The following is a 23,216-nucleotide window of genomic DNA, read 5'->3' as shown; positions in this document are numbered from 1 at the left end:
AAAAAAGAAATTAATAGAAGAAAAAACCACAATCTCCGTCGTCAATCTTTGAACCCTTTCTCGCTCCTATCTCTGTCTCTCTTTATATTCTGACTGTTTCTCCATTACAGTCTCTATGCAAAGAAGACGAAAGCAATAATAATAATCATCAGACAACAACCAAATCTCAGAGAATTGAAAGATTAATTAGTGAATTTGAGGGTTCTCTTTATTAGGGTTTGGAAGAGATCTGTGAGTTAGGGTATGTATGAAGAAACTTGAGTTCTTAGTTAAACATCTAGGTTTTTTCCAATTAGTTTATAGAAGACAGAGAGAAAGTGATTGAAGAAATGCAACAGAGAAAACTGACAGAAGAGAGTGAGCACATGCAGGCACTGTTATGTGTCTATAACTTTGCGTGTGCGTGCTCACCTCTCTTTCTGTCAGTTGCCTATACCTCTTCTTGCTTCTCTCTCTTCTCTCACTCTCTCTCTTCTCACTCTTATCTTCTACATCATTTGCCTTCTTATCATCTATTTTGTTGTGCACTTGGCTGGTTATAGATAAATTAATGCGTTTAGATAAATTAGTTATGTGTTGTTTTTTCTATTCTATATTCTGTTGAAGTGGGTGCTTGCTTACGCATGACAACGTTTGTTTTTAAGCTCTTTTGTAGAAGTTTGGTGGAGAAAAGCTCTATTTTTTATAGTTGGGGTTTGTAAATAATAGAGTAAATGTATATATTGTTAAGTGTGCTATCTATGGTTGATTTCTTCGAGTGGATCTAGGGAAAGCGCGAGTTTTGATGATCATGAACCCCAACCGGTACACATTCTTCTCATAGATTTAATTAACTATTGATTTTTTTTGTGTTTTTTTGGATGTGGTCTGGTTTTTTATTTTTCCTAATAAAGTTTTTTTCATGTGGAAATCCTCTGATGATCTTAACAGCTATATGCGAGTGATCCATGAATTATGTACTTTTCCTCTTCTATCTTTCAGAAACTAGAAGTGGCTCTTAGGTTTCACCAGAAGCCATAATGATGGAATTTGTGTATGATGGTTTTTTGTTTGGGATCTACTAATGCACACCCTAGTTACCGGTTTCTATGGAAAACATGATTTTTTATTTCTTTTTGAGCAAGTTGGTAATAAAGCACTGAATCCAGCTGTTTGGTCTTAAAAGGTCATTGATGTATAATTTCCTTTTTTGTGTTAGGTTAATTTGTACGGATTAATGCTGGATGGCATTGAATTCTCTCTTGGATTTAATGTGATCCGGTTAGTTGGTAGATATTCACTAACTTGATTTCTTTGCAAGTTGAACCCTATACCTAATGCTCTCTATTATCCTTTTTCCTTGCAGGTTTCTTCCTTTTGCTTCTGAATTTTGTTAGAAAATAGACTTTGTTGCTTTGTTTTGGTATTTTCTGGTGACAAATGTTGTTTTCTATGGAATGGTGGATCTAATATGGTGCCAAAATGAGGTAAAAAATGTTATCTTCTACTGAAGTTGTTTATCTTATGCTGCCAAATTAAAGGAGGTTTAAAACTCTTATTTTCTACTGAAATGATTGATCTATTTAAGTTTCAGAACTGGCCATATTTTCATCTGACGTTATTCTTTTAGTTAGTTTTTCTTATGATCAAAATCAATTACTTTGTTATGTAGACGCCTAGCTAGTTTTGAAGTGATTTTTCTTAGTATGCTTTGATTACTAAATGTATTATATAACTGGTTCAAGCAAAGGAATGAGCTGGTTTTCCTTTTTTAGTTTCTTTTAGAATGTTGTTTCTTGAATAAGTAACACAAGTAAGGAGCAATTCTGCTAATTTATGTCAAGCAACCATACAGGTAAGTAACGTCTTTGTGTTCTGTTTGAAGAAATCAAATTGTGAACAGGTCTCTAGTTACTGATGTCGAATGTGCTTCACCTTGAAATCCACAAATGAAGTCATGAAATTAGATAACAGTGGAGATGAACAAATACTAAAATGTATATTTTTTTTACTGGTTGATCTTAAATTGCATAATTGATGATATTCATGTGATTGTATCTTTGCTGGTTTGTTTGTCTAGCTTTGTTGTCTAAGCTTATAATTCTTACTATTTTGGAATCAGTTTTTGTCAATAGCAAGTCCCTTGTAATCGGTGGTTAATATGGCAATGATTATGGTCAAACATTCACAAGTTCACGAAGTCTTTGTGTTGTGTCTACTGAAATTAAATTGTAAATTTGCTTTATTTACCACCAGTATTAGTGTCTAATATTCTTAACACTGAAATCATTATATGAAGTCACATAACAGATAACAAGTAGAGACGCATAGAGTTTTGGTTTACATCACAGTTTTAGTGTAACCCCAGGTCATTTTCCTTATGCTGGTTTAGGTTACTGTGATGAGTGTATTGTTTCTGCAGTTTCTTCATGTGCTTGAAGTAATTTAATCGATGAGTTTGAATGAGCATAATCTTCATATCTTTGTTTGAGAGAGATATAGAGATGATTATGTTCATAAACCATCTATATTCTAAATAATATCTTATTTTGAGTTGGATTTTCATGTTCTCGTAACTTGGGGTTGAATGTAGAGGCAAATTTAATCATAACTATCAGTTAGCCTACTATGTTTTCTTCCTTTATTTACATATCCAAGCTATACTTGATGTTGAAGTGGGTTGATTAGTTCTGGTTGGAGGGATTATAGATAGGTAAACTGAAAAACGTTACTAATATGATTAAGGGAATTTGTAAGCCTTTAGGTTAATCGAGAAACAACACCATATTAGCTTAGCAAAAGTGTCATTGATTACCCTGTCTAATAATTCTTGTGCAATACCATGCTACTTGAACATTGATCATGTTTTGTGGATTTGCACATTGTCATCACCAAAATACCTATGCAAGAGAATAAAGCAATAATAACAATCTGATTTTGTGTTCTCTTACTTTTGCAATAGGTTGGTATTAATATCAAGTGGGAAGACATTTCAAGAATACCTTTATCTAATTCCAACTTTGGAAGTGTAGAATCAGGTAAGTCAATTATATATGTAAGAATGTAGAATTACTAGCCAACTTAATTGGAGATTTCTAGCTTGATGATTGTGAAGAACATCTAGATCATTAGCTCTGTTTGCTTCCATTTTTGATTTTATATATACTATGTGTCATGTGAGATTGATATGTGTTTGTCATTGTTCAATCGATTAATTACTGAATTTCACAATTTAAGAGTTTATATATGGGTTAGTAATATATATAGAGAGATTTACGCCGTTTCTCAAGCATGGTGGATTCAGTGGCTAGACCTGAAACTAAATATTGGAAAAATTACTTGTTGGCTAATCTATTCTTTGATCACAAATGCATCAGTCTAACCTCCTCTTGTCTCTTTGCATATGATATAAATAGAGAACATTTCTGATGTATTATTTATTTCGTTTCTACATTTTGTACCCAAGAACTTGATTCATGTTGATGGTGGCAGTAACAAAAGGTTTGTTTTGTGCTCTCTAATTAGACGGGTCTCCCATTTTGCTTCACAAGCATTTGAACAAACGGGAACAAATGGGAAATAATCCACGTTATATGCTAAGACCTGGAATCTGATTTTCTGTTCTCTTTCTTTGCTAACTCACTAACCTAAACTCAATCAAAACATCTTGTATGGTGAGTTGCATCGCTAGAATAGTCGGTAGTTTCTTAGGCATAGATTAGCTAGCAACTACGGTTTCATGTATTGCTATTTGTTTTATTTGGATTTGCCATCTGACTGGACTCATACACGATTGAGGAAGAGTGGAGTCTTCTTCTTATCATATTATTATTCATTGATATTAATTAAGGTCCATAAGAGCTAAACCATTTTATGCATTTGCTCTAATTTGTTCCTTTGAAACAACATATTCAAAGGGGTAATTATCTTGAAATATGTTACTGTGTCAACTAGTTTTGCATATCAATCATGTTAGTTATCGTGTGAACTAGTTTTTGCATATCAATCATGTTGGTTATCAACTTGAGGGTCAGGAAATGAGAATCTCTTGTGAATCGATGGACATAGGTCTGTTTTGAATCATTGCTCTATATCTAGCCGGTGTTAATAGTTTGTGTTATATTTAAGAACTAAATGGTTTAGTTTTATAGCTCTCTGGTAACAATCATACTGTAATATACAAATATTGTAAAGAAAATCAAGAATCTTAAAAATGAACGAGTGTGGTGTGGAGTTAGTAGCCGCCCACTCGCTCGTTGAGTCAATCTGTGTCCCTTACTTTTTCTTTATTTGCCTAATACTTCCAAACCTCGCCGTGATTTTTTCCCCATTGGCTCATAATATACCTTTTTTTTTTTAAGTCAAAACTCAAGCCCTCATGCCAAAACAATAAAAGAAGTAACTCTCTATACTATGAAGAAAACATATCCTATGTTGAAATTCAGCCAAATTTGTTTTCGAGCATATACAATAACCAAATTTGATTTTTTACTTTAAAAGTTGTTAACTTGCTATTAGGATGAAATTGATATGAAAATCAATTAAATAAATTTTACATGCTAGACAAACCAAAAAAATTATCTTCACAAAATGCAATTATCGGTTTCCGTATTAATTCTAATTGCTATAGATCATTTATTTCAGGTATATTATTCTGAAGTACAGATATGAATACCATTTCACTCTACAGAACTTTTACCCACAATGATCATGAGAGGGTCTAAAACGTTATATGCTACTCTTGTAACCTATTGCATGGTGATTTTTTAAACACTAGGAGGATGTAAATGAGATCTCACCAATTTAATGTAATAACTAATTATAAATGTTCTAGACGGTATATATAGCTAGCCACTGACCACAAAACTAAATTTCTTTAATATGTGCGTAAATAGCTAAACGGCTAAAACCTTTTCAAAAATGTTCGTTATTTGACATGTAATATAATTTGTTAGACCGGACTGGTTGTGTGATAGATAATAATAACCACAGAAAAAAATTAAAGGATGCAACTTTATAAACCGATAAAAACATTCCGGATATTAGATTAATACCAAAAAAGAAGAAAAAAAAAACACCAAGCGAAAACATGAGTGTGCTATTGGGTGGTTTTGTAGTAGGCCAAAAAAAGACAGAAAGTGACATACGGTGTCGTATTTGAGAAACGCAACCTTACTCTTTTTTAGACTTTGGACCAAAACCACCTTATCACAGTTATCCCACTTGTCGTTGTCTTCTGTTTTCTCTTTCCAACAAAAAAAAAAAGAAAAGGAAAATAAAAAACGGCCGTTATCACGGCTTGGAAACGGTAGGAGCGTCTTTAACGGTGACCAACGACGAACCACTACCGTTAACAATTGTTGTAGTGGATAGGTTAGGAGACAAAGGAACGACGGTATCTTTAACGAAAGGGTTACGAGATGGACACGTGGCGGTGGAGATTGTTGTGGCTAAAGAGATGGGCATTAGGCAAAGACCTTTCCCCTGTAGATATTGCATGGCCGATCCCATGTCCTCTTCCATTAGCTTTGCCACTTGATGCTCCGTCATCTTCGCCGTCTGATTCTCGCCGGAGGATGACGTGTTTTCGTGGGATCCACTGGCATCCTGAAAAATTTTAATCAAGAAAATTAAAAAAGAAAACAAGAAAAGCAAAACCCTAAAGCTATGATGTCGAAATTTGAAGGTTTTGGTATTTTGTTGTTGGAGAAAAAAGTCAGCACGCGTGCGCTGCCCTTCTTTTTTGCTTTTAATTTGCAGTTTTGTTTTTTTTTTACTCTTTTCGGAATACTTTTTAAATTGTGTTAGAAAGTCGGAACAAAAAAAACTACTTTTGATTTGTCTTCTTCCCTAACTAAAACTTTTGTCCATAAATTAAGCAGTGAATTCATTCTATGTTGGTATAGATGACGTTGTCCCCTTTTTTATGAATATGCTATAATTAAAATGTGCAACTTTGAAAATATTAAAGAAATTACCTCAGAAATTTGAGAAGAAACAGAAGCAGCACCTCCCAGTCTACTCATGCTTAGTACCTGTATACATAATTTTCAAATTTAAAGAGAGTAACTAATAAAAAAATCCCAAAAAGATAAAAAAAAATAATTAATTACAGGATAAAAGGATGAGGGAGCATAAGGAATTTTAGTTGCAGAAGCCCATATTTGATTTACATATTCTAATGTCAAGCTCAAAGGTAAAGAAGCTTCCATTATTATAAGAAAATACTAAAAATTTTAAAATGTTAAAAAGATTCACCTTGACTTGGAGCTGTAAGAACTTGACATAATCGATAATCTCATCGAGCATTGATGCTTTGTCTGTCTGTTAATTATTACAATTAAAAAAAAAAAACACCATGTTAGCAATCCTACATCTGTTCATCACTATTATATTTAATCTTATAATTAATTAGCTAATCAGTGTTTAATCATTTGATAGTATAAAAAGTCCAAAGCTCTAGATAACCTACTAAACTACTACTCAATTTTGTGGTCCAAATTATGAACTCCAAGACTAAAACACATCAGTGCAATTCCATATAATTAAACACATTATTCAATTTGGGATCATATTAAAGAAATGTATATACAAACTGGATTCGAGTCATCTACTCCTTTCATCATCAAATTTTACCAACTATAGAGATGGATGGTCAAAATTTTGATATTATTTACCTTGTTGCCATTAGGGACAAGTTCTTGAAGAGATTTCATTCTCTCCGCTATTCTCTCTCTTCGTAACTGTCCCATAAATTTCAAAATATTTCAATAATCACCTTGAAACAAATAAGTACAGTAGTAGTATACGTTTTTCTCGGTAACTGAAAGCGAATAATGAGGAAAAGTAAAATAAAAAAAAATAAAAAAAATCGAACCCGTTCGGCGATACTGTGTGGATCAGTGGCTTGACCTCTCCTAGCTCGGACTTTAGGCTTAGTCTGAGTCGGCCCCGTAGTACCACCGGTGGTGGTTGACGCCGTGGCCTGCGATTGTGTTTGACCTCCCGATCCCTAAGAAAAAAATATTACAGATAACATTTTAATTAATTATTACGTACTTAAGCAAAAAAACATGTAATTAATATTTTCTCTACTATAGTATATGGAAATGATAGAGAAATGAAACAAAGGAATCATTAATACCTGAGGGAGGTGGAAAGGGAGAGATCCGGTGGAGAAGCCATTGAAGAGAGCGTCGTTAGGATGGTTATGAGACAAAGGAATCATAGTGATCTGGTTTCTTGAATCGACGTCGTGGTGGTGAAATCCAGGGACGGCGGTACAATTGGGTGTAGGCGGAGGAGCTTCATCGAGGACGGAAGAGGGCCAAGGAGTTGAGGAGAAGATGTGGTGGAGGAAGTCATCGTGGTCGAATGTTGCGGGAGATTGAAGATGAGGAGAAGAAGAAGATGAAGGAGTTAGAAGAGAGGAGGAGTTCATGGCTTTTTTCTTTTGGAGTGAGAGAATGAAATGAATGTTTGTTGCAATGTTTAGAGAGGTTTAAGGCTTTATGGTGTTTTAAAAAGAGGGATGGTTATGGTAATATTTGAGATTTGTAGGGTTTGATATGTTAAATACGTTTAGTAAATTATTTTATATGGTAACCATTATCGTCCTTGCAAATTCTTTGGTGTTCTTTTTTCATTTCTTCTTTTCTATTACCAAAAAAATTCCCATCATTGAAATCACGATTTCTTTCATTTTTTTATTATAAAATTTTCAGAATTTTGTAGTAACTAGTACAAGTCTAGAAAAGTGTTATATGAATTATATCATAGTCGAATGGAAAGCTGAAACGAATCAAAATAATTAGTTTATCATTTGGTTGAACTAACTTCACTCACATTATTTATGTCTTTTTCGTTATTATTATTACTAGGAAGTAGACCCGTGCATTGCCGCACGGGAATATGAAAACTTGAAATGACTAACATTATTAAACAATCTTTTCGAGTGAAAACGATTATAATTCTCTAACTGCACCATTTTTTATTTCAATTTACGAATTTATTTTCTTTAGCTTTTCTCTTTTCATCTTTGTCCCTATAATGGTATTATTTGTCAGTTGGTATAGCTACATTTCAATTAATATTGATGTTCCTATAGAATCAAAAGAATTCAAGATTTCCGAACGGCTATTTTTGACTCCTAACATTACCATTCTTTTGCTTTATTTGAAAAACAAAGCTACCATCGGAAATATGAAATAAACTTCTATGTAGATAAATCTATTCACGTCTTTTCCTTTTAGATAAATCTAATAAAAGTTTTTGATACAAAGCTTTACTATTTCTTTCATAACATATATTTCAAACACAATGAATCATTAATCATACACAATCAACCAAATTTAACATAAGATTATAGGAACACAAGCAATGCCAAAAGCAACATCAAGGAGAAAGAATATGCTACAATTTACGAATACGTCTATCTTTTTTCTTTGACACTCTCTATTTCCATGCTCATTTGGAACGCTTCTATATATTATCAAAATGTTTGGCAGCCAAAAAGTAAAAGAAATTAAATTAAATCTAAATTTCAAACAAACTTGTCTTACAAATTAATGGTAACTAACCTGGATCATTTAGAGCATCTCCACTGGTCATCTACGATAAATGTCTTTAAAAATAAAAATTAAAAACAAATAATGGTGTCTTTAGATGTTTGAACAGAATAAATAATGTCTAGGCAGAGACATTTTACATCCTCAAATCATAGGATGTCTTAAAATTTAATCTTAATTTATTCTTAATACATTTTTATAAGTATGACCGATAATGATGGTCTATATCCAATGGAAGTCTTACATTAAAAAAAAAAAAAATTATTACATGCTTGAAATTTAAATACGTTAAATCTATACATAATAGTAGGCAATTAATTTTTTTTTTGACATATTCATATCTCTATCATCATTACATATCATCATGACTGATTGGTAACAAAAATAATAAAACCTCACCGGACTTGATAAAATAGTTACTCCAACAAAGATATCATGCAATTAACAATACAGCAAAAAAAAAACAAAAAAAAAAACACAATATTATCCGATTGATAACATTGGCATTGCAATATTATATAAACAATATTGATAAGTTGTCTAACCAAATTTAACATAAGATTATAGGAACACAAGCAATGCCAAAAGCATTTTTTTATCTAACCGTCCAAAATGTAAGCATTGGCAATGTAAGTTGCCAAAAATAAAATAAAAAACACAATATTATATAAAACACAATATCAATTTTAAGGTGTAAAGACAACTTACATTTTTATTTAAACAATATTATCCGTCCAAAGGTTAGAGAAATAAAGCAAATTTTGATTGATATCTAACCGTTCTAAAATCATAGTTTTATACGTAAAGTTGGAGTTTCACTTCAACTTTATTCTAAAATCATAGGTTTATACATAGGTTTATATTTTAACCATCTTTTGTTCGATACCATACATGATAAATCTATATATAATCCAAGTGACAAACCTAATAAAAAATATCGTGAAGAGATGAACGATGAGGGTCAATAAATAAAATATTCCAAATTTTAACGAAGATGAATTTTATTTTAACTTTGTTCTAAAATCATAGGTTTATATTTTAACCAACCTCTGTTAGATACCATAAATCTATATATAAACCCAAGTGACAAACCCAATAAAAAAATACCTTGAAGAGATGAATGATGCAGGTTAATAAATAAAACATTCTAAATTTTAACGAAGATGAATGAATCAGTACAACAAAAAAAAACGATTCTTTGATTTTGTTTTTATTAATTCATAAGATTGAAATAATACTCAGAAAATCAATAACTCGAAACTTGTTTAGAGGTCCATAAAAGTCTATAATATAAACAAAGAGGTGTAAAAAAAGGTGTGAAAAAACTAACAGGTGTGAACATTGAAAGCTGGGGGTATGACGAAGAAACACAATTGTTCGATCAAAATTTTGCAACTATATATAAACAAAAAGGTGTAAAATAAAAAGGTATGCAACTTTATATAAACAAAAAGGTGTAAAATAAAAAAGTGTGAACTAATAGGTGCGAACATGAAAATCTGGGGGTACGACGAAGAAACACAACTGTTAGATTAAAAGCTTGCAACTTTTCAGATCATTAACAAATCTAAACCGTTAGATGAGATAACAAAAACAATTTCATCCGTTAGATTTAAACTGACCCTTAAAAGTGGGTTTGCTATTATATATAAAAGTGGAAATTAAAATTTTAAGTGAAATAGCATTATTAATTTGCTATTATTCTAATTTATTGCTGGATATAAGAATATAAATCTGTAATTAGTATTGCAAATTTGGTCCCTCTTTTTCCTTTATATATCATATATCCTTATATATATGTATCTTAAATGATTTCAAAAGTACAAACTTAAATATTATTTAATATTATATATCATAATATTTCTAAATAATTTATTCTTGTTCAGGTTATTTGTTATTAATTTTCAAATTAGAATTATAGCTTCCATTGTGTGTCCAAATATAAATTTTTAGTAATCGCGTTTATGGGATCAGAGTATATATTACCCCGCGGATTAATGTTTTCCAACAAAAAAAAGTTGTGTTTGTGTAATGTTTTCTCGAAAGAAAGAAAAAAGTTTTTGCTGAAAGTTTCATACAATCTATTCTACTACCACAGAGAAAAAAGAAGTTATTTTAAGGGTTTACATACTTTGATCTACGTTCTCTCATTATTCTTTTATCACATATAAAACTCATTTCCACTTATGATTTTCTAAAAATTATTTGACTGTGTGAACAAAAAATAGTATCAAATCCAAAAGCTCACTATATAATCCATCTAACTCTTCGAAAAAAACTCTAGGTATTTTCATTAGATTTTTATGTATAAAATTAACTAAAAGTTGTAAATTAGATTCATCATTCCAAAATTTTTTTGTTAAATCAAGAATTGGAGGAATTTCTTTACTTTTAAAAGAATGAATGCTAGAGAATAATTTAGAGAGCTGTAAAAACCGTTGAGACTGAAATTTTATATTATTTTGTGTCATGCCAAAAAAATGAAAAAAGTTCAAATAGACAAATATATATAGATTTCAAAAGATACTAATATTCGAATAGACACAACTCTACAATGAACAGTTGCAACTTTACAAAATAAACTCTTACAATGAACAATCGCAACTTTTTGTAAAACATACAATTTAAATTTTCTACAGTTTTTTTTAGAAAATTATCCAAAATGTAAGATTAAAAAAACACAACTTTTGGTGGTATTTATTCGGATTTTGACACACGTATTTAATACCACTAAGCATGCAATAAATATTTATGTCTTGACAGCCTTGTTTAATACCACTAAGCATCACCCTCTTCATAATTAAAGAGTGTGAACTATCACTATCCTTAAAAAGTATAAAAACATAAATAAACAGGTTTTTTCCTTCTCAGATTCACGCTTCAAAGTTCCATTTACCAAATTAAGACGACACGGAACCGTAGACTTGTTCCTCTATGGATGGAAATGACTAAATTCAAAGTTTTTATCCAACTAAATGATTTCAAAACTAAATATCCTGAAGTATGCAAATCTTCGGTACATGATGTGGCGCATATAGAGTTATGGCTTTACAAAAATTTAAAAATGAAGATTCGACACGGAACCGTAGACTTGTTCCTCTATCGGTGTCAAGACTCGTGACTAATAATTATCTAACAGAGAAATACTACAGGTCATTAGCAGCAAAAATATTAAATTACCTTGAATTATAAATTAATGCTTGAAAGTTAAAAAACACTTCAATAATACAATTCTTTAGTACTCAGGAAACAATTTTTCGAAACTTGTTTATGTAGTCAAGAAAAGTTTATATATAATAAATAAAGAGGTGCAAGACATAGAGGTGTGAAATATAAAGGTGTAAAGATAAATAGGTGTGAAACCAGAAGGTACAACAAAAAGATGCAAAGACTAAGAAGTGTGATTTAAAAGGTGTAAAAATTAATGGATATAATTTTTGAAACCAGGAGGTACAACAAAAAGATGCAAAGAATAAGAGGTGTGATTTTTGAAAGATGGGGGTGCGACGAAAAGACACGATTAATAATTTTAAACCGTTAAATTAAAACCGGAACTAATCTCATCCGTTGGATTAAAAATTGACACAAAAAAGTGGGTTTGCTATTATATATAGATTATTGTTTTTTCTTCTAAAGAATGTGTTTCTAAATAACGTTGATTAAAAAGTTTCTAATACAGATTTAGAGCATATGTTATCTTAAACCATTTTTAAAATTTAGGTTTTTATATAAAGCAGCTTCATAAGAATTTTGCCGTGTACATTATAATTAGGTAACATCTTGGTTTTCATGAACGCTGAAAATTTCCTTTTTTTTTTTGTGGATTTATTTTGGAATCGAATTTTGCCAACTACAAATCTCTCTAAATTTTTGTCTTTTTCATTTATCAATCGGAGTCTTTAAAAGGTTTCAGTAACTACCTCGATATATATTCGTTAGTCCAAAAGTACAATAGTCTACAAGATAAGTATATAATATCTTGGAGGCAACACTTTTTTTAATTTCAGTGATAACTAACATAAAATATTTAGACATGCATTATAAATGCATAAAACAATATAATCCTATTCATATGGGTAGATTCATCAATGATGCTCTGTGCTTCATGATACTGTTCTCTTGATATATTACTGTTTACAATTTGTCACCAAGACTAGAAACATGCTATCCGGCTTAGACGATATTCGTGTTTAAGAATACGTATCCACAAAAGATCACTCCTTTACAGATATATACTTTTTGTTTTTGTTTTCAAAGCAATATATGATACCAGGAAATTGTTGTTTTTCACCGATCTGCTTAACTTTTGGGAAACTGATGATCCTCTTAAACGAGAATATGACAGAACATAATCATCATCATCATCATGTTAAGTTTTTTACTTTTTTAAATGACAACTTATAAGTACAAATATAACAATTTTTAAAATATTTGTTAGTTTAACCTTCTTGTTATATTTCGTTACATATTAATCACTGCTATGCTATGTAAGAAGTTTTTTTATAAAGATTTAATTGACAAGGCTAAGTAGATAAATAATACTAGTATTATGCAAAATGCATGATTAAGCACATGGGACATTCTGAGTTTTTGCACAAACTCACAAGAGGTAGAGATCGGCTTTAATACACTTCCCATTTATTAATTGCAAATGTTGGTAAGCATTGATGTACTACGCAACACAGAGAGAGATCTATCATCTCATGTGTTAGTATGATATGATAGTATATCACTAAGAGAATGCATGTACGTAAATTAATGCAATAATTATGTTTGTTTGTGCTTAATAATTACTATACTGTTTGACTAAAAAAAATAAAAACAAAAAATAATGATCATGTATACCAAAATTATTAACTAAAGAGGGTGTAAAATAAGTTATTTTAGAATGAGAATCTAAATTTCGCCCATACGTCCATCTCGCATACTAATTAATATATGTTATTGTTCTAAATTATATTATACTTTTTTTTTTGGTATTGTTTATAGAAAACAATACGTTTACAATATGAAGGAAAGAAATTGTAAAAGCATGTGGTGCACAACAATTGTAAATTCAAAGCCTGACAAAATTATTAAATTTGAGGAATATCCTCAAAATTATGGCTTTGTTCAATTTAAAACATTGGCTCTTACAATCTCTGTTTAATTCACTTAAGATAATCATATCTCACACCTAAGTAATCCACATCTCAGTAAAATTAAATCTAGAATCTCAAAACATTGAAAGGTGGCATTGGGCAAAAATTAAATTAACCTCCCTGTTGTATACAAATCTTGGTTCGTACAATATTTCGTCAAGTACATATATATAAATAATCATATCTCACTTTCTTCAAATGTAAAGTCCACAAAATCTTATGGTGCGTCACGAATTTTAAGATTGAAGCCGGTTCAGGCCCAATCAGTCATTTATACGGGCCTCGGACGGGCGGCTCATTTATTAGTTATTTTGGACCATCAGCACCGCCTCGGTTAGGGAAATCCAGAAATATACGACCCAAATCTTTTTGGATCGATAAACCAGAATAAACCTAACCGGCTCGTTAAACCCAACCGCCTCTTTGTCTTTGGTAGAGAACAAAAAAAACGAAGCTTAAACCCTTTCTCTTCCTCCGCCGCGTTCTCAAATTCCTCCAAAGCTCAACCTCTGAAGCTCAAGCTCAAGAGCCTTTTCGATTTTTGATTTCTTAAGAACCAACCAACCTTTGCTTTCGTACCCTTCTCTGTGATTTCGTTTCCAAACGTAAGCTATTACTTTTGTTGTCTGATTACTCAAGGCTTGTGTTGATTCTCAAACTGAAGCAATTGAGTAATTAGAGTTGATTATTACTAATTGCTCCTAAAAGCTTTCACCTTGTTTGATTCCTTACTCAATTGTTAAAGTTTTTTGGATTCGAAATTGACTGTTTTGGTGCTTTGATGTTTAGGAAACGCAGAGCTTTGCACACTCTCTGAAACATGGCGACTTCAGCTGATGCTCGAGCGGTAAAGTCGCTCAACACTTCCGGGGGGCGTAAGAAATTTGTGGTAAGTGTTCGTTTTTTTTTAATTAGCTTTCATAATCCCTACTTACCGCATTAGTAAGCTCAGTTCACTCTTTTCGTTGTGTCTCTCTCTAATATGGCTGTTTTGTGCTTTATTGCTTCTGGATGCAGTTCAAGAATTTCGCTGATAGAATCAATGAAATTAACACCAACAGCAACTTGTTAGATAAGGTGAAGGCTGAGCCTTCTGAAGGATCCACTTTTTTCAAGGATTGCCTCGTAGAATGGAGGGTATGTTTTATTTTGTTGCCTTGGACCTCTTTTTAAAGTTTCAGTATTTTTCTTCTGGTCTTGGACTGTTGTGTCCTAAGGTTAAGTAGATCATTGTAGTCTTTTAGTAAGCCGTGCTTAGTTTTAATTTTGCTTTATTTACCGACTAGAAAATGTGGTGCTTGAAACATGAAAAGTAATGGCAATCTTAGTGATCTTGAAATTCAAACCTCACGGCTTTTATTGTTCACATGATACTATAAATAAAGAGCTGCATTGAAAAGAATGTTGGTACTCTGTTTTCTCCTAAGTTTGTCCTATAGGCATCTAGGACATAGGACAAATTGGGATCATAAAATATTTGACTGGTGTTGAATGCAGGAACTGAATACCGCAGAAGACTTCATTTTATTTTATGAAGAAATGTTACCATTAGTCCAGAATTTGCAGTTGGTTATTGTGTATAAAGAAAAAATCGTCTCGGAACTTGTCTCCCGATTACAAATGAAAGCAAGATTGTCTCTGGAACCCATTCTCAGGTTTGCTGATTTCTGCTCAAATTTTTTTAGCCTGGAACCATCTGCCAGTGGAATATTTTTTTTCACTTATATAGACTTGTCATTTTAGTTGTCATTTTTATCTGTATGCCACCAAATCTTCACTGTCAGGCAGTGTAGTTAACCATAGCACTTTGAAATCACGTTCCATTTCCAAGGGATATATATACATTTTGTTCTGACATCTTTGATAACGGATAATGTTGGCAGAGGAGCTAAGATAATGGTTGCTAAATTTCATCACTTTTTTTAATTCTTGCGAGCATGCACTTTTGTAATCTTCTTCGGCACAGAAGTATAATTTTTTTTTTTTGCAGGTTGATTGCTGCTCTATCAAGAGACCTCTTGAAGGATTTTCTTCCGTGAGTATTCTCTCTTTATTGTGCTAGTAGTATACATTGAAAATGTAGTAATATACTTTGAAAACATAGTAATCCATAATAAGGCTTACTTTGAAATAAATGCTTTGGAAAAGCTGATGAATTGCTTTACGATGCCTAAAAAGTACACCTTAATGTCCTGAAACTCTGGACTATGAACAGCTTACAACATGTTTACACAAATTCTACCTTCTTTTCCTTGCATACAATGGCCAGAAAAGAGTTGCTGATTACCGTTGTCTCCCATTATATAACTGTGCTAGACCTCTAGGAAGTAATTTCGGGTTGACAGATTATTTTACATTCTTCTTTGATAAAATCTTGTCTATGCAATTAAATTTTCTTACCAATTTCTTTTGTATATTTCTTGGCTAGCTTCTTGCCACGAATTGTGAACTCGTTAGTGACTCTCCTAAAAAATGGTGCCCATAAAGAGCCGGAGATTATTGAGCAGGTTGCTGGTGTTCTACAGCATATTTATACTCAGAACAGTACCTAAATTTATATATATATTTAATATCCTGAAATTTCGTCCTTTTTTCATGCAGATATTCTCATCATGGTCTTCCATAATAGAGTCCTTGCGGAAGTATCTCTTATGCGACATCGAAGGCATTCTCAGGTAAGTTAAGTAAAGAATTTCAATCTAATCTAAAATGTCTGTTTATTCGGATGGTTCTGATGATTGCACATGGTCTTTCTTTTACTTACTGGATCAAGGGAGACTGCCATTAAAATTGATAAAATTGTTTTTAGCATCCTTGAAAGACGATACATGGCTGTCACATGCTGTTAATGTTGTTAAATTTAATTATGATTTAATTTGCTATGCTGAAGGGATACGTTGGAATTGAGGTATCACCCCAAAGACTATATCAGTGAATTTATGTCAGAGTCCATGTCATTTTTGTTGAGGAATGCATCGGATGAGCAACTTGAAAAAGGTGATAAATTGCTTGTCGTATGTTTTTCAATGTCTACGTTAGGGACAATATACTTGATTAACACTCCAGTTGATTCTTCTCTCCTAAATATTACAGGGATCAGCTTGATCCTTTCTGAAGTTGCACATCAACCCAACAACGTTGGAGGAGTTGGATTGCTATATTATGCTATGCGGGGTACCTGTGGAGGACTCCATTCCAAAGCTGGGAGAGTTTTGAGGTTCTTGCTGAAAGATTCAACATTATCTCTTTGTGATAATTTTCCTCAAGGCAAGTTCTCTTTTTAAAGAGATGTTAAGAGTATTTCATTTAGAAGCCTATTTTATGTAGGAGCTACTGGGGTTGATTTATCTTCACCTAGATTTTAGTTCTTAGTGGAAAAGGGTCAAACTCAGAGAATGAGAAGTAATCACAGAGTTTTCATATTTTTGCGTATCCATTTATATGAATGTCTTCTGTGATGAATTTACGAATTGATGGTTGAATACGTTTTGTCTACTGTGTGATGAGTAGTTTAGAACCAATGCTTAACAACTTCTTTATAAATAAAAAATAGTGATGCCAATATATTGGTGGGAGGTGGGAATCTTTGTTAAATGTTGTGAATCTTTGATAAATGTTTCATTTTCTTGCTGAAGGGATAAATTCTTTACTTTGTAGAGGGGTCATTTATATAAAAAAACGTGAATAGATACCCTGAACTTCACGATTTAGAATCTTATTTCCTTCTTATTCTGGTTTAATCTTGTATCACGTTGCAGGCCCTGGTACAGTCGTGGAAGTTGTGAGTTTGGTTTTGCAGAGAATATGCGAGGATTTGGAAGCAGAAAAATCAATTGTCATGTGGGAGTACTTGTATAAGAATATAAACAAATCAATTTCAAACAAAAAGTCAGTTCATCTAAGCCGACTATTGAATGTGCTTACTGCAGTTGTTAGGATTGAGAAAGGTCGCAAGGTACATGGTGAGTTATTCAATTGCTGATTTGTTTCTCTCTCTCAACCTCTCGTTCTGTTGCACTCTCTTTTGGCTGCACATGCCAACATACCTTTTCATGTCTTGCTGACTTAAGTTACTGTCTCGGTGTAACAGATAGCTCGTCACTGATTGGAATCGTGAGCCGCATTGTGTCAACGTTTGTTGCTTCCTCTGGGACCCTTGTAGAAGGCGATAATTTATCTGCTGTCCTCGATGAAGTTTTACAATTGATATTATGCACAATCAACAGAGTCAATGAAATGCCAATTGTTGCTTCGCAATGGGCTCCGATTTTTGCCTTGAAAAGTTCAAGGTATTGTCTAATATCTCCCTGTTTATACTTTACAACCTTCCTTTTTTTTTTTCTTTTCTTGACATTGATCATGTTTATTTCCAGTTTGCTGACTTTTTTGAGGGAGTTCCTACAGAAGGATCATTCCGTTGTGAAAGCCTTTACAAATAATATATTAAGGCAAGACTCATATCATAGTTTTTTAAAATTAGTTCCTCATTGAATAGTCTATCTCTGTGTCTTAGCAACTAAATTCCATTTTGCAGTGCAATTAACAACATGATTTGGGAGTCTCCTAAGGAAGTTATTCCTCTGTTACTAACACTATGTGAGAGTCAACAAACAAGTCATGACGGGGTGAACATCATAAATCAAATATTTGAGGGTAAATATGAGAGAATTCATTCGTTCTTGGAAAAGAATTTAAAAGAGATTCAACAGAATATCGAGAATACTGGATTAGTTCACATTGACGAGGCCAAGTTGGCTATCATTTGGGGAGTTGTCAAATGTTATCCTTATTTTAGAGTGGATTCATCATTACTGATTTGCTTTAAGAAGAGTCTCAGACAGCATTTGGGAGTGTCGGATGGTAAGTTTTACTGCATGATTCGTTCTTTTTTGCATGCTACAATATTTTTGTTCTATGCTGCTTTTTTTTTTCCATCCAAAGACGCCACTCAAATTATGTGCTTGGATAGGGTCATCTGTTGATCGAACACATGAAGATTCATGGTCGGGGTCTGCCACTATACAAAATCCTAAATAATTTTCATATCCTGTTTTGCAGTGTCTTCTCCGTGATATTTCTTTCATTGAGCTGTTTGTTCACTGGAAATTGAGTTGTCCTTGAATGTGATTTTATTTCCTGGATTTTACCATAAAACATCTTATATAAGCGACATTTTTCTGCAGACACTTTTAGTGCCCCAGAATTGATGTGGCAGAGCTTACTTGGTACTGCTTTGAGGTCATGTTACAAACTGCCGGGAAGAATCAACCACAGTGGTCTAGAGGAAGCTTTGTCTTTTGCTAAAGATTATAAGTCATGTGTGCAAGTGTTGTCTCCCGTGGCCGATTTTTTGGATTATATCCACAGGTGAGTTTGTCTGTTTTGGTGATTATTCTGTTATTTCTTCTTTTAATGAACTCTGTGACGATAAGCTGATCCCTATATTAATTCGTAGGCCAGCATTAGCTCATGATGACAGGTCCAAGGCATATCCAGAACTTCAAGCAAAGAAGGCTGTAGAAGCTTTTGACATATTTTCTGAAAATTTGCGTCACCCAAACAAAGACGTCCGACTTATGACTCTGAGGATTTTGTGCCATTTTGAAACTCTATCGTCTGACCCTTCTTTTGAAGAGCATCCTCCTAAGAAGAAAATGAAAACTGAAGAGATTATAAAATCTCTTCCTAAAGGGAATGTGAGTAGATATCCTTTGTTCTGTATTCTTTACCTCAAGCAGATTTCTTACTAGCATGATGACTATATAACTGTTGCCTCTCTGAACTATCATGTTATCAGTACTTTCTTAAACTTTTCCTTTAAAAATATCAGGTTCTTCAGTTATTACGCTCAGTCGAAGAAACTGCTCCCACAGTGGATACTAGTCGGATGTTGGTCGGTTTGATCTCTACAATACAAAAGGATCTCTCCGCTGGCAGGATACATGAGGCATATGTGAAGCTTGTATTGAATGGGATGTTGGGACTATTACATAATAGATATTTGGATTTGTGGGGTCCAGCGTCTGAGTGTCTTGCAGTTCTTGTGAGGAATCACACAGGTGCGGTGTGGAGTGATTTTGTTTGTTATTTGGGGCAGTGCCAACTAAAATTTGAGACACTTCACGATCATAGTGAGAACGCGAACCAAAGCATCTCAGAGAGGCATAAGGGTAGGCTCTCACAATTTAAGTAAATATCTATTTCATCCACTCACATAATGAAATATTAATTCCCCATTTTTTGTCACCTGTTTTATATGTTAGAACGAAATATATATCCGTAAACCCATCTCTATCTTTTTTTTTCATCTAACCATTCCCTTGTCCGTATAGTCTGATGTGTATATGTTATTATTGCAATCTACAGATCTAATGGGCCGTTTCAATTCATTTCTCTTTCCACCGTCTAATAGCACACCTATTGCAACGGTGTTATCTCAGCTGCTACAGACCTTACAAAAGGCTTCCAGTGTTGCTCAGTCTCGCGCTTCTGAAATTCTCCCTTTGTTGTTGAAATTTCTGGGATACAACAGCGAAAATGCTTTGAGGTAACCATATCTCTATATTTTTTAAAGCATGATATTTTTCAACTGTTATCATAATTTTTTTTTCTCTACCTTGCAGTGTCGGATCATATAATGGCCAAGTTTGTAAAGGAGAGGACTGGAAGAGGGTTCTTATACAATGGTTGACTTTGCTGAAGTTAATTAAGAATCCTAGGTCATTTTGTTTTAGTCAATTTGTAAACGACGTTCTTCAGAATAGGTTGGCAAGACTACTCAATTCGATATTTCACTGTTCTTCTGACTCTCTTGGAGTAAGAACATTCATTGACCTTTGAATGTGTGTTTTTTTTTTTAATTTGTTTTCCAGGTTCCTGGATGATAATGATGCTGAAATACAAACTAATGTTCTAGAGTGCCTTCTGTTGTCGAATGACTTCTTACTCCCACACCGCCAGCATTTGTTGAATTTGATCAAACCTAAAGAATTGAGAGAAGAACTCACAACCTGGAACTTGTCTGAAGACATCGTAGAACCTCACAGATCACAAATTTTTTCAATTGTAATTCGCATCCTTATGCCAAAAGTTAGAACATTAAAAAGTTCGGCTTCACGGAAGGTACATATTACATACTTTTAGTTTACTTCACTATGCAATACAGTTTTCATTTGGGTCCCAACAAGTTATCGTTGTTTTTCTTGTCAGCATACAAGTATCCGTCACCGGCAGGCAGTTCTTTGCTTTACATCTCAGCTGGATGTTAATGAACTTGCCCTGTTCTTTGCCTTGTTGATAAAGCCTTTGAACATCATATCAGAGGAAACAATGGACTCGTTTTGGAGTTCTGGCGAAAGTTCTATGGACTATTTCCATAACTCGAATTTCCTGAAGTATTTCACTGTTGATACTATTTCGACATTATCCAGGAATCAGAAATCTGGGTTTCTTCATGTCATCCAACATATCCTTGAAGTCTTTGATGAATCCCGTGTCCGACCTTTTCTAGACTTTTTGATGGGATGTGTTGTCCGGCTATTGGGAAACTATGCTCCAAATATTGATGAAGAAAGGAACATTGATTCATTGGCAGCCGACCCATCAACTGNGGAACTTGTCTGAAGACATCGTAGAACCTCACAGATCACAAATTTTTTCAATTGTAATTCGCATCCTTATGCCAAAAGTTAGAACATTAAAAAGTTCGGCTTCACGGAAGGTACATATTAAATACTTTTAGTTTACTTCACTATGCAATACAGTTTTCATTTGGGTCCCAACAAGTTATCGTTGTTTTTCTTGTCAGCATACAAGTATCCGTCACCGGCAGGCAGTTCTTTGCTTTATATCTCAGCTGGATGTTAATGAACTTGCCCTGTTCTTTGCCTTGTTGATAAAGCCTTTGAACATCATATCAGAGGAAACAATGGACTCGTTTTGGAGTTCTGGCGAAAGTTCTATGGACTATTTCCATAACTCGAATTTCCTGAAGTATTTCACTGTTGATACTATTTCGACATTATCCAGGAATCAGAAATCTGGGTTTCTTCATGTCATCCAACATATCCTTGAAGTCTTTGATGAATCTCGTGTCCGACCTTTTCTAGACTTTTTGATGGGATGTGTTGTCCGGCTATTGGGAAACTATGCTCCAAATATTGATGAAGAAAGGAACATTGATTCATTGGCAGCCGACCCATCAACTGCAGATGATAAAGAAAATGCTTCAATAAATCATGACCAGGTAAAATGGTTATTAGTGTTGTTTGCCTCTTTCGCTAAAGTCTTGTGTAGGTTATCCATGCAAACAAATCATTATGGTTTCTCCTATCTCCTTTGGAATTCTTGTATTGCCTGACATTTTCCGGTTTTTGTGTAGGCTGGTACTGCTTTGAAGCAGTTTAAAGAGTTGAGATCCTTATGTCTGAAAATCATTGCTCATGTTCTTGATAAATATGAGGATTGTGATCTTGGCTCCAAGTTCTGGGACCTCTTCTTCTCGGGAGTGAGTCCGTTAATTAAGAGTTTCAAACAGGAGGGTTCTAGTAGTGAGAAACCAAGTTCCTTGTTCTCATGCTTCTTGTCAATGAGTAGAAGCCGTAATCTCTTCACCCTATTATGTCGGGAAGAGTCTCTTGTTCCAGACATTTTTTCAGTTCTAACAGTCGCCACAGCTTCAGAAGCTATAAAGTCTTCTGCCTTAAAATTCATAGAGAATCTGCTTTGCCTTGAAAATGAGTTTGGTGAGGATGCCAATATGATCAGTGGATTCTTGGATCCTTATATAGACGCACTGATTAACAGCTTGCATTCTCTTTTCATTGGAGATATACTGAAAAGGTCAGGAATCTTGTTAATTAACGGACCCAATTATTTCCTCTTGTTTCTACTATTTCTTAAAGTTTTATTTATGTACAGGAAATCAGTGAAGTATCATGGTGAAAGAGAGATTAAAATTCTTAAATTACTGTCAAAGCGTGTGCGAGATCCCTCTCATGTTATGAAGTATTTGGACGTCTTGCTGTCTTTCTTGGATAAAAGTGTAAAAGATTCTGGTATGATTACTATCATTGCTTTTATTGGTAAAACTTACAATATCACGTCTCTTGTATGTCACTGTCTTATTGTTCTTACAGATATTCGTCGTGAGGCTTTGCTAGCTATTCAGGACATCATACCGTTCCTTGGGATTGAGAGTACCAGCAAAATTATAAATATAATCTCTCCTCTACTTGTTGACGCTGACTGTGAAGTTAGATTATGCATTTGTGATCTACTTGAATCTATTGCAGAAAAAGACTCTTCTCTGGTTGATGTGGTTAGTATCATGTCTCTCTGTGAGCTGAGTCATTTTCCTTCTCTTATTTTTGATTTTGCAATTTTAACTAACAATTGGTTCCCAACCTACAGGCGAAGCGCATCCGCGATATGAATGCCATCTCAGCCATGGAAGTTGACGACCTGGACTATGAAAAGATAGTTAATGCTTATGTGGAGATTAATGCAGATTTTTTTAATAAATCCTCAG

At 33.4% G+C, this 23,216-nt stretch overlaps 2 protein-coding genes and 1 long non-coding RNA gene across 6 annotated transcripts in view; 2 read left to right on the top strand and 1 right to left on the bottom strand.

The window, feature by feature from the left end:
* On the top strand, window positions 1–4,883 carry LOC104730199. Of its 4 annotated transcripts, XR_758403.2 has the most exons (5): window positions 1–804; window positions 1,199–1,260; window positions 1,346–1,466; window positions 2,942–3,017; window positions 4,624–4,883. It is a non-coding gene; the product is annotated as an uncharacterized LOC104730199 (long non-coding RNA). The 4 variants fall into 4 exon arrangements; XR_758401.2 differs by lacking the exon at window positions 4,624–4,883 and having other exon boundaries at window positions 2,942–3,495; XR_758400.2 differs by lacking the exon at window positions 4,624–4,883 and having other exon boundaries at window positions 1,346–1,976; window positions 2,942–3,495.
* LOC104730198 (transcription factor bHLH69-like) lies at window positions 4,977–7,455 on the bottom strand. The gene is made up of 6 exons (XM_010449334.1): window positions 7,124–7,455; window positions 6,857–6,991; window positions 6,657–6,722; window positions 6,238–6,303; window positions 5,958–6,014; window positions 4,977–5,586 (listed from the first exon to the last, which is right to left on the bottom strand). Exons 1-6 carry the CDS (start codon window positions 7,418–7,420, stop codon window positions 5,272–5,274), a joined length of 936 nt encoding a protein of 311 aa, XP_010447636.1. The 5' UTR covers window positions 7,421–7,455; the 3' UTR covers window positions 4,977–5,271.
* LOC104730197 (small subunit processome component 20 homolog) overlaps window positions 14,116–23,216 on the top strand; it is a 16,556-nt gene continuing 7,455 nt past the window's right edge. The window contains exons 1-22 of the mRNA XM_019233915.1: window positions 14,116–14,292; window positions 14,477–14,576; window positions 14,705–14,824; window positions 15,185–15,342; window positions 15,678–15,722; window positions 16,116–16,194; window positions 16,289–16,362; window positions 16,578–16,684; window positions 16,781–16,954; window positions 17,446–17,649; window positions 17,778–17,976; window positions 18,061–18,135; window positions 18,222–18,547; window positions 18,871–19,054; window positions 19,143–19,383; window positions 19,518–19,857; window positions 20,054–20,234; window positions 20,311–20,451; window positions 20,560–20,809; window positions 21,495–21,932; window positions 22,068–22,528; window positions 22,607–22,743. Coding sequence (XP_019089460.1) covers window positions 14,508–14,576; window positions 14,705–14,824; window positions 15,185–15,342; window positions 15,678–15,722; window positions 16,116–16,194; window positions 16,289–16,362; window positions 16,578–16,684; window positions 16,781–16,954; window positions 17,446–17,649; window positions 17,778–17,976; window positions 18,061–18,135; window positions 18,222–18,547; window positions 18,871–19,054; window positions 19,143–19,383; window positions 19,518–19,857; window positions 20,054–20,234; window positions 20,311–20,451; window positions 20,560–20,809; window positions 21,495–21,932; window positions 22,068–22,528; window positions 22,607–22,743 — 4,003 coding nt within the window. The 5' untranslated portion in view covers window positions 14,116–14,292; window positions 14,477–14,507. The remainder of the gene's footprint in view (window positions 14,293–14,476; window positions 14,577–14,704; window positions 14,825–15,184; window positions 15,343–15,677; window positions 15,723–16,115; window positions 16,195–16,288; window positions 16,363–16,577; window positions 16,685–16,780; window positions 16,955–17,445; window positions 17,650–17,777; window positions 17,977–18,060; window positions 18,136–18,221; window positions 18,548–18,870; window positions 19,055–19,142; window positions 19,384–19,517; window positions 19,858–20,053; window positions 20,235–20,310; window positions 20,452–20,559; window positions 20,810–21,494; window positions 21,933–22,067; window positions 22,529–22,606; window positions 22,744–23,216) is intronic.

Source organism: Camelina sativa, chromosome 12 (genome assembly GCF_000633955.1).
Source record: "Camelina sativa cultivar DH55 chromosome 12, Cs, whole genome shotgun sequence".
Lineage (NCBI taxonomy): Eukaryota > Viridiplantae > Streptophyta > Magnoliopsida > Brassicales > Brassicaceae > Camelina > Camelina sativa.
The sequence above is the reverse complement of the archived record's forward strand: the minus strand, read 5'-3'. Positions and strand labels throughout refer to the sequence as shown.